This window comes from Nycticebus coucang, chromosome 13 (genome assembly GCF_027406575.1).
Source record: "Nycticebus coucang isolate mNycCou1 chromosome 13, mNycCou1.pri, whole genome shotgun sequence".
NCBI lineage: Eukaryota > Metazoa > Chordata > Mammalia > Primates > Lorisidae > Nycticebus > Nycticebus coucang.
The window spans coordinates 20046000-20062075 of record NC_069792.1 but is presented as its reverse complement, the minus strand read 5'-3'; the positions used below and the strand labels follow the sequence as shown (position 1 = coordinate 20062075).

General features: G+C 42.9%; 1 protein-coding gene across 8 annotated transcripts in view; it reads right to left on the bottom strand.

The window, feature by feature from the left end:
• Positions 1–4802: 4802 nt before the first annotated feature.
• The window catches only part of SULF1 (sulfatase 1), a 189793-nt gene continuing 178519 nt past the window's right edge, over positions 4803–16076 (bottom strand). For 6 of the 8 annotated variants that reach the window (XM_053558792.1, XM_053558795.1, XM_053558793.1 and 3 more), the window contains one exon: positions 4803–7165. In XM_053558792.1, coding sequence (XP_053414767.1) covers positions 6348–7165 — 818 coding nt within the window. In that variant the 3' untranslated portion in view covers positions 4803–6347. The remainder of the gene's footprint in view (positions 7166–16076) is intronic. The other 2 variants (XM_053558797.1, XM_053558798.1) reach the window with 2 other exon arrangements.

Genomic DNA, 16076 nt, shown 5'->3' with positions numbered 1-16076 from the left:
GAACGATGTCCACAGAAGTGAATATCAAAATGTGGTCACAAACAGTCAAAAGCCCCTTCTTCCCATTTCTACTGAATAGCAAACTAATCATGCATTGTTAAGGGGTCTAGAAGCCAGCACTCTGTGACCAGAGTGAGAAATTGTGCTGAAGCCAGCATGGTGGCTTAGGCCTGTAATCGTAGCACTTTCTGAGGCCAAGGCAAGTGGATTGCTTAAGGCCAGGCGTGTGAGACCACCCTGAGCAAGACTGAGACCTGTTTCTACAAAAAAATAGAGCAATAGCCAGGCATGGTGGCAGCATGCCTGTAGTCCCAGCTACTGGGGGCAGAGGCTGAGGCAGGAGGATTGCTTGAGCCTTTGAATTTGAGGTTGCTGTGAGCTGTGATGACATCTCTGCTCTCTAGCCTGGGCAACAGAGCGAGACTCTGTTTAAAAAAAAAAGAAAGAAAAACAAGAACTTGTTCAGACTCCACCGAGGGCGAAAAGCACTGGATTTGGAGGTCTCTCTTGACCAGCAGCAGTTTCCTAAGCACACTGGCATCTAAAACTTTGGGGTGAGAGGCGGAAAGAAGTAAAGGAGTCGTGGAAATATAACAGCAGCGTGACTCCTGGACCAAAGCACAAGTGGTTATATTTAGAATCCTGTCTCTAGCACTCAATAGGTGGGAAGTAGGGTGATTGATTTTCTCTTCTCACTCTCTCACCCCACTGCACACCATAAGTAGAGGGTTGGCGTGACCTCGGATGTGTGACTTATTGGAGGGGTGTGTGTGTCCATACCGACTTCCAGGCTAAGCTGTATTTTCCCCCACGACTTTGTGCATTCATCATGCAAAGAGCAATGAATCTACCTTCTCCACAATTATGTGTGTATAGTCTAGGCCAAAGGATCTATCCTGAATTTTTTAACTTCTCACACTTTCAGAGTATAGGCAGAAATGTTTATGGTATTGGGCTTTTTGGAACAGACACATTAGAAAATATTTCAGAAACGGGGAGAGGGGAAAGATGGTGAAGGTGGTCACTTGTCTTCCTTGCTTTAGACCCAGACTTGGTACAAACCCAGTGTTTTAAGAGCTGGTAAAAAGCATCCAGTTCCCTCACAGGCTTCTGAATTCCTTCTACGGACCCATAATAATTAAAAATTAAAAAAAATTAAAAAAGTATCCAGTTTCTCTCTCTTAAAAATTGCCTGCTGAGCAGAGATTGCCTCTGTGACTTCAGCATACGAGAGCCAAAAAACATTTTTAATTCAACAAAGACCTTGGAAAGAAGGAGATCGATATTTGGTGCTCACTTTTCAATTTAAAGATCAAAGTTTGATGCAGTTCCAATTTATAATACCAACATAAATCGGTAGAAAGCAAAAGCTATTCTTTCGCTTGCTGGAATGGCACATCCAAGGCTGCCACGGATGGAGTTGCTCCAGATGTGATCTTGTCAAAATGGTAGCAGTGAGAAGAGCGCTGTTAACTTTAGAAATCGATGTAAGTGGCCGTTTGGGGGGACTGGGGTGCGGGGTGGGCGGCAGGTCCTGGCTTCCACCAAGACTTCTTTAGTTGCACTAGCGTGACACCTAGTGGTCGTTATGGAAAACACATGCTCTGCCAGTCTTGGACCTTCTGGTTCCTGGACGCGGGCAGGTGATCATGGTCTTAGAGACGGAAACTGCTTAGGGTGGCAGTGACCTCTGTTCTGCTGATACCTAGTAGAGTCGGTTCAGAACTGCTAAGGTTCTGAGTCACTTGAAATTTGGGGGCTGGGATGTGGAAGAACGTGGTGGAAGCAAAGAATCCAGGGAGGATGCAGATTGTGCCCCAGGGTCCCAGGAGGCTTGCGGGTGTGGGGCTGGAAAGTTCAGGCAGGAGCCGCCGGTACTTTTGCTGCCTGCGTCCGTTTGCCAGCTGAAGAGTAAGATACTTAAACAAAAGACCCACACTTGGTGGCTGTCTTTGTCCCCCCACCTCTCTGTAGTGCTTTCCCTAACACAGAGGTCAGGGAATAGGAAAAATCTGGTATTTCCTTTTTACCTTCTTGGTACAGCAGTGGGCTTGCTCGCAGGCCCATGGTGCTGGCAGAGTCCTCAGCTTCACAACCCTTTGAGAGGAAGGTGAGCTGAGAGCAATACCAGCTACGGTAACATTCGGGTGAGTTTCTTGGCCAGATATGAGGAAAGAGTGAGATTATGAGCTTCACCTGTTACTGTCACTCCACTGGCCACAGGCTTGATACAATACCAGTGTTTTCTTACTTGGGAGAGTTTCAAAGAGGAGAGCTATTATGTCCTGGGGGGGGGGGGGGCGGGAGAGGGACTGCCCAGGAAAGTTTGCAAGGGTGGAGGGAGGTAAAATTTGATCTGATATGGAAATTGAAGGGTGGATGAGATTTCTCCCGGTTAAGACATGGGATGGAGGTAGACTTTATAAACAATGGGATAGATGGGAAGTTAGAGGAAAACTCAGCCCTGGGAAGGAGGCGCTAACCCCAGGGGGTGCTGAGGTGACAGGCGAGGTGGAGGTAACCAGGTGAGGGATGGAGGCCTAGAGTTTCTTGTGGCTCAGAGTCCATAACACCCAGGGCATCAAAACTTGAGCAAGAGGCTGAGTCTGAAACAGGGCCACGAGTGTGGAATGCGTGGGGAGTTAGGAAAGATAGGAGGGGGAAAGGGGCCTAGTGAACCATTGTGACTTTTACAGAGGTTTCTGGAAGAATGTCCTCAGGGCCTAAAAGTCCTTGGTGGTGGAGCATATTGAGGTATTAATTGTTCTACGTGTTTTAATTATCAGCCGAAGATCTTCGTTTTCTATTAAAATCAATTTCAGAAACACTAAGCAGAATTGGACTAATTTGGGAAATCAAAGATCTTAAGCAAGCCCTGAAAAATTAGCATTTAAAATTCTTTTTTAAAGAGCCAAAATATTTAGATATGCTTGCTAAGGGGTTGAGGTGTTAGGTACCTGAACCCAGAACCCAGATGCTGGTTTGCTTGGCCAAACCAACCTATGATCACCATAGGTTTTCTTAAGGCCAGGAGGGGTCTCAGAAGTGATCTAGTTTGGGTAGAACATGTTGGTGTTTGTCTCATACACCAATACCAATTCAATAGAGAACTGGCTGGCTGGAGAAGTAGTCAGGTGTGTGGAAAGATTCTAACGCCTCAAATGCTCTAGCTTAATGGAAAAGTGCTCTGCTATATCAGCAATGTCTTCCCTGGGACATTTTTTGGGAACCAACCCCCCCCCACCCCCACCCCCACATGCTATCTTATCTTTGACCCAAACCTCTTTGAGACTGTTCCAGGATCTCGTGAATAGTGTAAATTTGAGTTGAAGTTGACTTGGGTCTTCACCCGTTTCCTGTTCATTGTTCCTCCCACTGCTCTTTACCAGATGGAGTCCCACAATGGCCTCTCTTCCGTGAGCTGGTGTGTGCATGTGTGTTTGTGTGCCAGCACGTATATGTGTTTAAATGATGACAGTGCAGAGGGGCCCTTGCCTCTGCTAAATCTCTTCTTCTTCTAAATCTGTAGGAATAGGGGATGAGCAGAGGGGAAGGTAGCTCAGCCCTTGCAGGTGTCAGCTTCCTCCCAGATCAAGCAAGATGGGTTGGCCAGCCAATCTCTAAAGGCCTTTGAAGATTTGAAATAATCTCTGAAATACAGCCCTGGGAGACATATGGTCTCTCTCATGCCTTTCCTCATAGTGGGTACTCCACTATTTAGTTACTGAATTGAACTAAAATGGAATTTTCCCCAGGATGGTGACATTCCCCATGATGGTGACATTTGGTCTGGGCACATTGTACAGGGCACCAAGCCAGGCCTTTGAACAACACTATTATCTTGGGCTCTGTTCTCTTAAGGAAACTTTGGCTTCCTCAGTTACCCAAGCATTGGATTGGCAGTTCTCCTGGTCTTTTGCCTTCTTTTTATCTTCTTTATTTTTAGCCTTCTACTCTCTGAACATTTCACAGATTCTTAGCCCCTCTACCCAAAGGTTAAATCTCCTTGGGAGATTTTTAACAAACAGCAGGGAACATATAGAATTTGTCATCAGAAAACTTGAGGTCTTAGAGGGTAGTTAGGTTTCCATCCAAGTTCATGGTCTCAAAAGAACCCAAACTGTCTTTGGTGGGTCTCTTTGCTTTTGAAAAACTCCATTTGCACTGTCCAGGACCAACTACATAATTTGTGAGGCCCAGTGGAAAATAGAAATGCTGGGTCTCTGTTTGAAGATTATTAAGGATGTCAGGCTGGGTGCTGTGGCTTACACCTGTGATCTTAGCCCTCTGGGAAGCTGAGGCAGGTGGATTGCCTGAGCTCATGAGTTTGAGACCAGCCCGAGCAAGCGTGAGACCTTGTCTCTAAAAATAGCCAGGTGTTGTGGCAGGTGCCTATTAGTCCCAGCTATCTGAGAGGCTGAGGCAGGAGGAGCCCTTGAACCTGGGAGTTTGACGTTGCTATGAGCTATGATGCCATGACACTCTATTCAGGGTGACAGGGTGAGACTTTGTCTCAAAAAAAAAAAATATTATCAAGGATTTTAAGGTCGTGACAACAGAGCATTAAACAATGCCCAGGTTGCACACCCAAGAAGCCACCTCACTGCTACCTCTCCCATTTCCCAAACAGCAATGAGATAAGTCCAGGGGGAAATGATGAATTTGAGCGTGTTCTATCACTCACTGATTTGGGGTCAATTTTAGTAGCATGGCTGCTGTTCAGTCATGTAAGTTGAGGCCAGGATTTTACTCATAAGGCGTGGATGTCCCACAAGGTTAAGTTCATTTCTCTGAAACAGGTGAAGTTTGAACACTTTTTATTTCAAGAATATTGCTTCTAGACTTTCCTGAAGCCAGAGTTGTTCTATAAAAGTATCACAGAATATTATACAAGATTAAAAAACACAGTATGCTTCCTAATGACTTGAAATTTTTTTACAAAGCACATCATTCATGACCATAAATATTGTTTATTTTGCCATCCAAATGATGACACACATATCTGAGAAGCAGCTAGTTAATTTTAACATATATACAGAGTCTATGATAAAGACTTAAAGTTACCAAAGCTTCAACTAGGACATATTAAATTTTCTTTAAAACGGTTTACCTTAAACATTTATAGAAAACAATTTATCTTAGCAACTGAATTATCTAAAAATGAAAGGAAAAAAATCACTGTTAAGCTAAACAACAAAAAAATCATGGGGAGCTGAGTAGGGTACTGGTGACTCTCCGTGAGGTAATCCTTCAGCTGGCATTTAAAAATCTAAAATAAAAGAATGATATTTTCAAGACAGCAGATTTTCAAAAGTAATTTTGGACTATGTCTTTAAAAAAAATCAGAACGTGGTGAAGGCCTTAAAAATAATCCTATAACACAATGTTAAGAAAATTAATCTCCCTTGTGGCATGTCTAAATTGTAGAACATTCGTGATTTTATTTTATTGGAAAAAATTCCTTAAGTCAATTCAAAACTAAATGTATTTTGTCAACATTTAAGGTTATGACCCATGCCAAGAAAACAAAATAAAGATGAAACTAAAAGATCTTCAGTTCTTTTTCTCCTGTTAAGAAAATAACTAAAATTCAGCAGTCTTAAGCATATGACTGATGTGTTGAGGCTAGGCACAGAGCCAGCAGGCAATCTGTGTTTTGCTTACTTATTTTTATCACCAACGTTATTGGCCGTGTCCTTCTGCTAATCAAGTTTAGCAAGTCGAGGTAAAACGCATGCATTATTTTTCTGGCAAAAGCACATGTTAAATAATATGTGATGCATATTGTGTCTTGTCCTTGGGAGGGGAGGGGTCTATTTTACTTTGTCACGCTGACTGCAAACATTAGACAAGCCTGGAAAAATAAAAAATAATTCTAACCAAACAGACTGGCATTCTAACCTCAAAGTGCAAAATCATTGAACGGAAACTGTGGCATCGCAAAAAATTCCAGTGGTTAAAAAAGAATTAAAACTTCATCGTGCAGGCAGTGGGAGTAGGTTGAAAAATTCACTGGAGTGTCCTGTTTTAGAAACTTAGAAAGGCACAATTCTAGCCGTCTTGATGGGATAACATTTATATACAGGTCCCTACAATGTTCAAATGATAATACTGTTTTAGTAAAAATAAAAAGCAACCCCAAAACCCCAGCCTTTCTTCCTACTCTTGGCAAATGGTGAATTGTAACAGTGAGGCTCTGCGTGCACCATGCTGCTTCCTCGCACGCACACTAACTTCTACTGCACCGATGTTCCTTGGAATGTTGGTGGCTGTGATCGCCTTTATTAGTTTACAAATTAAAAAGTTAAAAAGAAATACTGTGTTCAGGGTAAAAGGAACAATTTGATCTAATCAGAGGAGAGCGGGGAGGAGGCGCTGCCCTCTGGCTGCTGCACGCCCCCCTCGTGATCCTCCACTTTGATCGGCCTCCCCTCCACCGTGCTGTTGGTAACAGGCTGCTCCATGGTGGACACGGGGACAGTCTGGTGAGCAGAGCTTCTATCAGAATGCACGGGAAGGTATAGCTGATCTTCAAAAATATCTTCTCCTAATCCACCATCCCAGGGAAGTTCTTTCTGGTGCCTGCTGATGGCCTGGAGCCTGGGGCTGGGCTCTGGCACCAGCTCCGTCATGCCATTGCCACTGAAATCGGTGTCAAGATGATTGATCTCTTCACGCCCCATCCATTTTTCAGTTTTACTATTTCTCCAGTGTTCAGAATTCAAACGATTCACTTCTGGAATGTCATTATTCCATTCAAGTTTACTCTCTGGACTTAAAGTTGGCCGGTTCAAAGGCAGGGTTCGAAGGTCGGCTGGCAAGGTCAAATGAGGTGCTTCCCCAGCCCCAGGGCGCGGGTCTGCATCTGACTCAGCAGAAGCCATCTCGCCTGGAACAGGGAGCTCAGCAGAGACAACCAAGAACCTGTCACTGAGAGCAGGTTTAGTCTGCCTTGTTTGATTTTGCTCGTAGTGACTGTTCAGCAGTGCAAATACTCTATCAACATCCTTCAAGTAATTAGCCCAGTCGCCCAGACGAAGTCTGTAGTTTTGTCTGTACTCATTGATGCTTTTGCTCACGCTGTATAGACGCCCCAGGCCTCGCCAGCTGATGTCTGCAGCGAGGCTGGGAGGGTTAACCTTCCCATCCATCCCATAACTGTCCTCTGTGAAAAGAGACCAAGGTGAATCATGAGTGGAGAAAATGTTTCCTACTTCTCTGGACAAGCAACGTAACCTTTTTTTTAAATTGAACAGACCAATTAAAAATATAACACCAAAAAGCATTTTCCCCCAGCAGTTTGTTAATCAGGAGTGGCTTTAGGTTATGAAAAGTGACTGAATGCCAGAAGATTGGGAAACAGACCAAGTATGTGAAAACTTGCACGACCCAAGGTGGCTGTGCCGGAAGCGGCAGTGTCCCTCTGGGTCAGGGGACTTCGTTTCCCTCCTGGTTTTACTGAAATCAACTTTGTAAGCAGGAAAGCTTGCGAGAGGGTCTTTCTGAGTCTTGGTCCTTCCTCTGTGTGGGAGTAATTGTTGGTTCTTGGTAACTTTGTCGCCACCTACAGGGTTCTGGGTGAAGCCACATTTAATGTAAAGCCTGTACGTTCACATATTAGGATGCTTCTATTTCCTACTGCCTGACACTCAGAATAAAAACAAACTGGAAGGCAAGTAAACTCTTCCAATTAAATGCTTGGATCTGGTTGTTTTTTTTTTTCCTTTGACCTAACAGTTTACTTATGTCTTGGATAAATTTACACCATTGATAAATTAGACTTTAACTGGACTTTACCTGTGCAAAGAATGCACCAGCTTCCTCTCCCTCAGATCCTTCTCCAGCTCCAGGCTGACTACCATCCCGCACAAAACAATATTTATTTCTAGTTGGGCCCAACGCCCATTTAGAAAGAAGTCTAGATTAATGCCATGAACTACCCACGAAGCACTACAGATCAGTAAGAGGAGGGTGGAAAACCACACAAAACCCACACAGGCAGCAAAACTAGAATAGAGAGAATTACACGGTCTTCAGATCACCTGTAAGTAAAAAAAAAAGTTAATACCAAATCCCGGCAGAGCTGTATGTCACACTTTGGCCACAGGATGGAAAAGAGAACGGGGGGGAGACGTCTAAGACTGATTTGAAGCCATTCCTGGAAAGAGCGTCAGCCTCACATATTATGCAAGTACCAGCAAGAGCCCTGGAAAGTCACAGCATGGACAATGAGGATGTGACTCAGAAGTCTTCGAAAGGCATTTCTTCTGGCAGAAAAAGGATGCAAAAGAAGGGATAAATAAATACCCTTTGGAAATTGGGTGGTAAAGAAAGCGGGAAGCAAAAGGGTGGTATATCTCAGGTCCTGCAGGAAGAAAAGAGCAAACAAATATTGGAGGACGTAAAACTTCTCTCATTCTCACCCGCAAATAATAACAAAAAGGTAAAGACAAAGTATACTTGGTTATGCTGACAGAATCCTCTTTAACTAGGAACTTGTAAATTCATGAAATAAAATAAATCCATGAAACAAAAGCAGCCTAAATCTATACAATCTGACTCTAAACAAATCCGCCCCATAGCCTTCTGCAGTCTGGGGCTCTCTTGTTGGCACTAGGAGGGGGTGCAGAGGAATAGGTGCAGACTGTTGTATTCAAAACATAAAGAATTTTTCATCTAAAAATTGCCCCCACCAAAAATAAACCATAAAGTGAAAATGACAAATCACCAGTGATAAGTGAATGAAATATTCTCAGTCAAGCATCTGGGGATGGAGAAACTATCTTAAGTCAGAAATTAAAATATGAACCAAGGATCTTATACCCGCCAAGCTCTCCTTCTTCAAGTAGCACGGATAGAGAGAAATAGTTTGAAACCAGCTCTTCTTGAACAACCATCTACAGCAGCACACTGGGGGGCCATGACAATTTTTAAAGATCGTTAATTAAATGATTTTCGGAAGAAGTTCAAAGCCCAGTAAGTATATTCTTTTTTTTTACTCTTTTCTTTTTCTGATCAACATAATTTAAGTGAGCTGAGGAAGTTTAACCATAGTTTCAAGTGTGCTGTGGGATAAAAAATTTTGAAAAACACTGTTCTAGAGGACAGCTTTACTCTACCAAGAAATCAATGGGAAAACTTCAGCTAAGGGGTTGATGGTGAGGATGAATATATTTATCAGATTTAGGAGAAAGATAAAGGTAGAAGAAGGGTGAAAAAAACAATGTCTGTGTTTTATAGGACAAAGATACAGTGCAACTAGAAATGGGGAGGAGGAGCGAACCAGACGGAAGACTAAGCTCCTGAATAGGCTCAGGCAATAGTTGGGAGCCAAAGGCCATTAAAAACTGACCAAAGAGCGAATCAAAGGTTAAATAAGAAAACAGGTACTGGGACCATTAAAAACAGGTAAGTACAAAGGTAACCAACAGGACAAAAATATCATCCTAAGTTCCAAAGCAAAAAGAAAAGAGTGATCACCTTCACCAAGACGAAGCTGAAAAGATGCGACATGAAATACACAGAAGCAAAACAGGAGATATTCAGTCTAGGACAGGTCAAAAATAAACACGAATATTTACTGGAAGATTATTGGAACCATTTTGGTGCACCTCCAGAGGTGGCCACTGGGGTCCATGACACGAGTGGACAAGGGGAGCTGCAGCCATGCGGAGAGGGGCTAAGTCGGGACGATCCCTCTCCTGTCCTGTCAGGCACACCAGGCCAACAAGACACCAGAGACGGCAGAAGAGTGGGAGGCAGAGTCCCCGGGGAAGGCCGCGCACACAGGGGAAGCGAATTCCTGTCGACCATGTCAGCGGCCCCAAGGTGATCCAGGGGTCCTGAGAAGAACAGAGAGTTTGCTGCAGACTGGGCTTTGCATACCCCAGAGGCAGATGCAAACACTCCACGGAAGGACTGGAGCAGGAGATACTGTCCCATGCTGGACCGCCCAGTTACGCTTCTTAAGACTAAACGACACATTTCACAGCCCGTGTTGTCCAACAGTTGGCGAAGAGATTTCACGTCCAATGGACGCACCGCCTTGCACCTTATTCTTAGAGTAATGGTTTAACAGAGAACTGGAATGGGTGGGAGAACATTTGCAGAATACAATGGGGGAGAGAAAGACATGCAGGGTTGGTTATATTCATTCACGCGCCACACGAAGGGGCTAAGGGAGGGGCCTCGTGGGACAGATTTCTCTGCTTTTCAGGAAGATAAGGAGGGGAGCGTGTAGGGGAGGTGCTGGTGTCACTAGGTAATTCTTCTCCACATCACCTCAACTGTTTTTCCTATCTGATGACTGCAGGTGCTAGAAGTAGAGATGATTACAAAATAAGAAACTGTAACTATACTTTAAACCATGTCAGAATTCCCAAGGACCTAAGGGGTGGGTTGAGCCTTCACTCCATCTAACAACATCGGAGTTGACAGTGAAAGTGGGTTTATTGATGGGTGGTAAAAACAGCTTGCTACTTTTGCACCTATGAATGCGAGCAGGTTGAGTGGGAGGTACTTGCTAGACTAGTATTACTAGACTAGTAGTAATGCTTGACTAGTATTGCTGCCTGAAGTCTAGAGCAGCACGAAGGCTGAAGCTTCCAAAGGTGGACAAGTTTGGCCATAAACAGAGAGAAGGAAAAATAATATCTGAGCGTAAAAGAATGAATAAGTAGGTTGTGCAATGAGGGGAAAGCCAACATTATATCAATACTTCCAAAGAGGCTCAGAACCAGAGATGACCCGGTCTCTTGGCTCAGTTACACCAGATGCCTGAAAGGGTGAGGCCTTATGTTACGGAGGCTGCTCCTGCTTTTGGAACCTGATGAGATTCAGCAGCAGCTGACAATTCTGAGGGGCTGCACCCCAGGAGACATTTCACACAGAGTGACGATGGGCTGGACTAATTTTTAATGGCTGAATGAGATTCCAGTAATGTGTCAGGACATTCTAACTTTTAGGATTGGCCTGAGACATAAGAACTATATATTGGTCTCTACTCCCCATTCACACTGAGTTTTAAAACCCTTGTAATTGCCTGGGTGATGCCTTACATGCCAAGGAGATGGTAGGGGGCCCCTGGACAGCTTTAGCTTGGGGGCTGATCATTTGAAAGACTTAGGCATGATGAAAGTGGTGCTCTTCAGTTCCACTCCCCTACCTCTGGAGAGGTGATAAAGGCTGGAGATGGAATCAACCACCAATGGCCACTGATTTAATCAATCACGCCCATGTCATAATGGAACCTCCAAAAAAACCTTACACGGCAGAGTTCAGAGAGCTTCCCGGCTGAGGGGGGTGCACTCTAAACTCCATTGAGACTGAAGTTTCTACCCTCAGGACTCTCACCCTGTGCACCTCTTCATCCGGCTGTTCATTTGTATCTTTTATAATATCCTTTATAATAAACCAGTAAATGTTAAAAAAAAATCACTGGAATATACAAAATCAAAAACACAAGGGACGATTTTGCAAGCCTTAGTGCGAATAAATTTGAAAATGTAGAAGAAACAGGTAAGTGCTCTGGAAAACAGTTTATTAAAACTGACCCATTACAGATAATTACAGACTAGTATACTGGAAGTATTAGTTCATTCAATGAGACATATGTCCATTTCCACGTATCTGTAGGTAAAGGAACAGATGTCAATTCATGAGGGTGTATACCTCAGCTCCATCTACCCAAAGGGTCTAGATGCAAGACACCTTGACAGCAATTTTATATTCCTCAGAGCCAGATCTTAGTGTCCAAATGCTTTTCTCCTCTAAAAGGAAGTGGGACTCTGGGATGCCGAGGCGGGCAGACCGTCTGAGCTCAGGAGTTGGAGACCAGCCTGAGAAATAGTGAGACCCTGTCTTTAAAAAAATAGCCGGGCATTGTGGCAGGTGCCTATAGTCCCAGCTACTTGGGAGGCTGAGGCAAGAGGATCGCTGAGCCCAGGAGTTGGAGGTTGCTGTGAACTGTTATGCCAGGGCACTCTACCGAGGGTAACAGTAAGATTCTGTCTTACAAAATAAAATAAAATAAAGTGGGGCCTGTAGGGAAATGGTTGGTTCCAGATGTAGGTGGGAAAAATAAATATGTGGTAGCATTGGGAATATATCACTCGGCCAGAAAACATGGAAGTGCTCAAAAAATGATGGAGACGCTTCAAAAGTACCTAGAAGACAGCTGAAGGGACATCGGTGGCCAAATTGAAGATGTTGATCAAATAATATCAGAATAAATGATGACAGCAAAAAAAGCCATGAAATAAAACAATGACCTGAGTCGATATCAATATAAATAAGTAATAGAAGGGACAGCTCCCCTTCGTGGCAGATTACGAAGAGATGAAGGAAGAACAATAGGGTTGGGAAACCCCACTGTTTTGCAGCCATAATGTTAATAACAAATGATTCAAACAAGAATCACGAATACCTACAAAATCTAGTAGATAAATTCTTTATTGATTATAAAAGAAAAATCCCCATAATTTTATCCTGGATTAACTCAGCAGACCTTGGCCAAGTAATCAAAGGTAATACCACCAAACAAACGTCACAGCTCCTAGTAAGATATCCCAAGAGTGCAATGTTAGCTTTTGTATTTCTGCCAAGAGTGCACAACTTCGGTCCAATATGATGAAATATCAGCCAATCCCCAGCTAAGGGATATTTTATAAAATAACTGGCCTGTCCTCTTTAAGATACGACTGATAATGAAAAGTTGAGGAAGTGTTCCACATGGAAGGGTCATTAAAGAGGTGACAATTTACTGCAATGTAGGATTCTGGATTGTAATCTGGATCCGAAAAATAAGGAAACTAAAACATTGTGAATATGACAGTGTCAGGACAACTGGCAACATCTGAATATGGAATGTGGATTAGATAACAGCATTATCTATTTGCCATGTCAAACTGCCTGATTTTGATAAATCTGCAACAGCGGTGTAAGAGAATGTTTTGTTCTTAGGAAATACTAAAGCATTTGTATAAGAGATACAATGTCTGCAAATCACTCACAGATGATTCAGAAAAAAATGCATGTGGAGAACAAGAAAAAACAATGAAGCAAACAGGATAAAATTTCTTGGAACTATTCTTGCAATCTTTCTGTAATAGTAAAGTTATATCAAAATAGAAAGTGGAAAACTTATTAGGCTCTGGAACTCAAAAATTTCCACGTTTCCGTCCTGGTTTCTTCCAGTCTTTAGCTCACAATAGGAAACCTTTTTTGGGGGAGGGGAAGGATTCTTTATTCAGAGAAGAAAGGTGTAGATGTGTTTGTTCTGAAGAGTGAATTTGGGGAATAAATATAGATGCTTTCAAGTTACCGGTATTTCTCACCCAGAAACAGAAAAGTTAGGAAACCACCAAGAGAAATTGAAGAACATCTGTGGGTCTCAAGCTGTGACATTTCTTTCTGGATGACACATATTTGCTTTGAGAAACAAGCACGTAAATACCTCTTACTGCCTTCTGCAGAGGGGAACTCAGAGATCAGCTTGCGTGTAATTTCAACCCTTTCTGGAGCTGTGCTATAATGACCATGTGCTAATGGCATCTTCAGAAGCAGCAAGGATTGTTTCTATAGACTAAAGGTGACTCCTGCAGCCTCTCTGATCCCTGCACTATTAGTCCATGGAACAAGTACAATTTCCTGAAAGTCCCAGCCTCTCTCGTTCCTTAGTGTTTGCTATTTGTTCCTAGAAACTGTGTCCCTTCTCACCATCCTTGTCAGCTCTCAGCTTTTAAGATTAAATTTCGGCACCATCTCTGCCCTCCACCACTGGGCCTTTCTGCCCTTCCTCTGGGTCTCCTCACACCGACCTTTGCAGTGTCCATCAGTACCTGATTCTGGAACCTGTGCTCAGCGGCAGACTGTGAATTTCACTTGGCTAGATGTCTCTCCTTTCATGAAGCAAGTAATGGACCAACCAGCAAATCACAAGGCATCACAGCCTTGTTTGCTGCTGTCTGGCAGGATGTATTTTATTAACACAGCTATTCTTCTCACGTTTCATTCCTCATGGTGCTGATTTAATTCTCTAGATAAAGAGCCTCAACAGACGATCTGCACTAATAGGTCTCAGCTCTTCCATGTTTCTCTGGGATCTCTCGTTTTTTTCTGAAGGCCCAGAGTTTCCCATATTTGGGACTGAATCTGTAATGCTGCTTGAAACATATGTTTCAGTGTGAAATGAAATTTGATTTAGCCAGGGGTGTCTAACCTGTGGCCCACGGGCCACATGCTGATTTTGTGAAGACTTTCTTTGCTTATCTGTAGCGTCAGATATCACAAAAAGCATTCATGGACCTTTTTTTTTCTCATCAGCTTTCATTGGTATTTGTGTATTTAATGTGTAGCCCAAGAAGAAAAAAATAAAAGGTTAAAAGCTCCTGACAGGCTTTGAAATGTCAGAGATTCTGATTTTGATGTCCTGTACAGTATCAACAAGGCAATCGTAAATACCCGCGTAAAGGCATTTGCGAGGCATAGAAGACTATAAATTCGAATCTACATAATTTTATTGATGAATTTCAGGAGCAGCCATTTATTTTCACAAACAAAAGGCATGAATGTTCAACAGGGAAGGCCGTCTAGAAATAGAAATAAGTATGAGACGTATCACTTATCTATAGATGAATAATGCATAGTCATTGGCTGATTAATATAACGGACTGGCTTATGGGTAAAATGCACAACTTTCTTAACACTTAAATGATATTTTGTCATCCATCAAGATGAAGGTAAATGTCCTTCAAAATTCCAGGGCTCTTTGCTGTAATTTATCTCTTGTTGTTCAAATTTATAATCAAGCAACACCACAGAGTAACAACATTAATTCAGGGCTAACTTTTCAGGTATTATCTCCTGTAATGCTCAGGTATTAATATGTAAATGTATTTCTCACCTTTTTACGGATGAGAAAATTAAGTCAGAATAAAAGAGGTCCAAGAGAATCAGTATAGTGTCGAGATTAACAGCACTGGAATTTAATTTCCTCATCTGTAGGATGAAGATAATAATAATTCTGACCTCACAGAGTTATAGTGAGAGTTACATGTAAACCATCCAGTAAATTAATGCACTATTGTTAACAAATGGTCCCCACGTGGGGAAGTGATGGAGTTAGAAGGTGAACCCAACCTGACCCAACTACTGTCACAACTATTACTGAATCGGATCACCCTAAATCCTCTCATATTATTTCTCTTTTTTAAAGACTCTTGAATTTCTCCCTATTGCATTCAAAATTCTTTGCTGTACCCTATGACTAGCCTGATCAAATTTTCTGGTTTGCCTGGATGGTCCCAGTTTAAGTCTGTTGTACTGGCATCCAGTTCGGTTTAGCATTTGTCCAAAATTTCTAAAATTTTAGTTTAAAAAATAGTATCGTGTGGAGATTAACAGGTAAACACACTGTTATATAGATCTAGTGACTAATTCATTTTTTTTTTTCAGTAAATACATACATTAAAATTCATATAATTTCAATTACTTTTGGGTCAAAAACAAATCTCTGTTTGGAAGGTAAGTTGTGCTGTCCCCTCACCTAAGCCAGGCTCTGGGGGACTCTGCAGTCCATCCCTCTCTGCTCACTCCCTTGTACTCACTAATTCATCCTCAGTCCCCACTCAAACCTGGCCTCTGTGGGCGTTGTCTCTTCCAGCAGGGCTGCCGTCCTTTCTATCCTGTGCCTGGGTCCCCCCAAGGCTGTCTTCAGGATGTGGCATCGATGCAACCTCTTTGGGAAGCTGCTTCTGATTCCCTCGGGCTGGCTTGGGGCTCTGCCACCGCTCCTATTGAGCGAGGCACCCCAGGTATTCCTGGTCACTACACTTCGCGTTGTGCATTATAATTACAGTTCTCAGTCTGTGCCGCCGTGCTCGTTTAGAGTCTTGCTGTCTTAATTTATTCATTGAAGGGCTAGAAGAAGAGGAATTTTTCCTTATCATTTCCCCTCTAAATATTGAGACTGATTAAGATAAATTCCATTCTTCAGTTTGGGAAGCATCTTGCCGAGCTGTGCAAATGCCCCCTCTAGCTTCCTCTTCTATGGCACACAAAACGAGGAACTGGGAGGA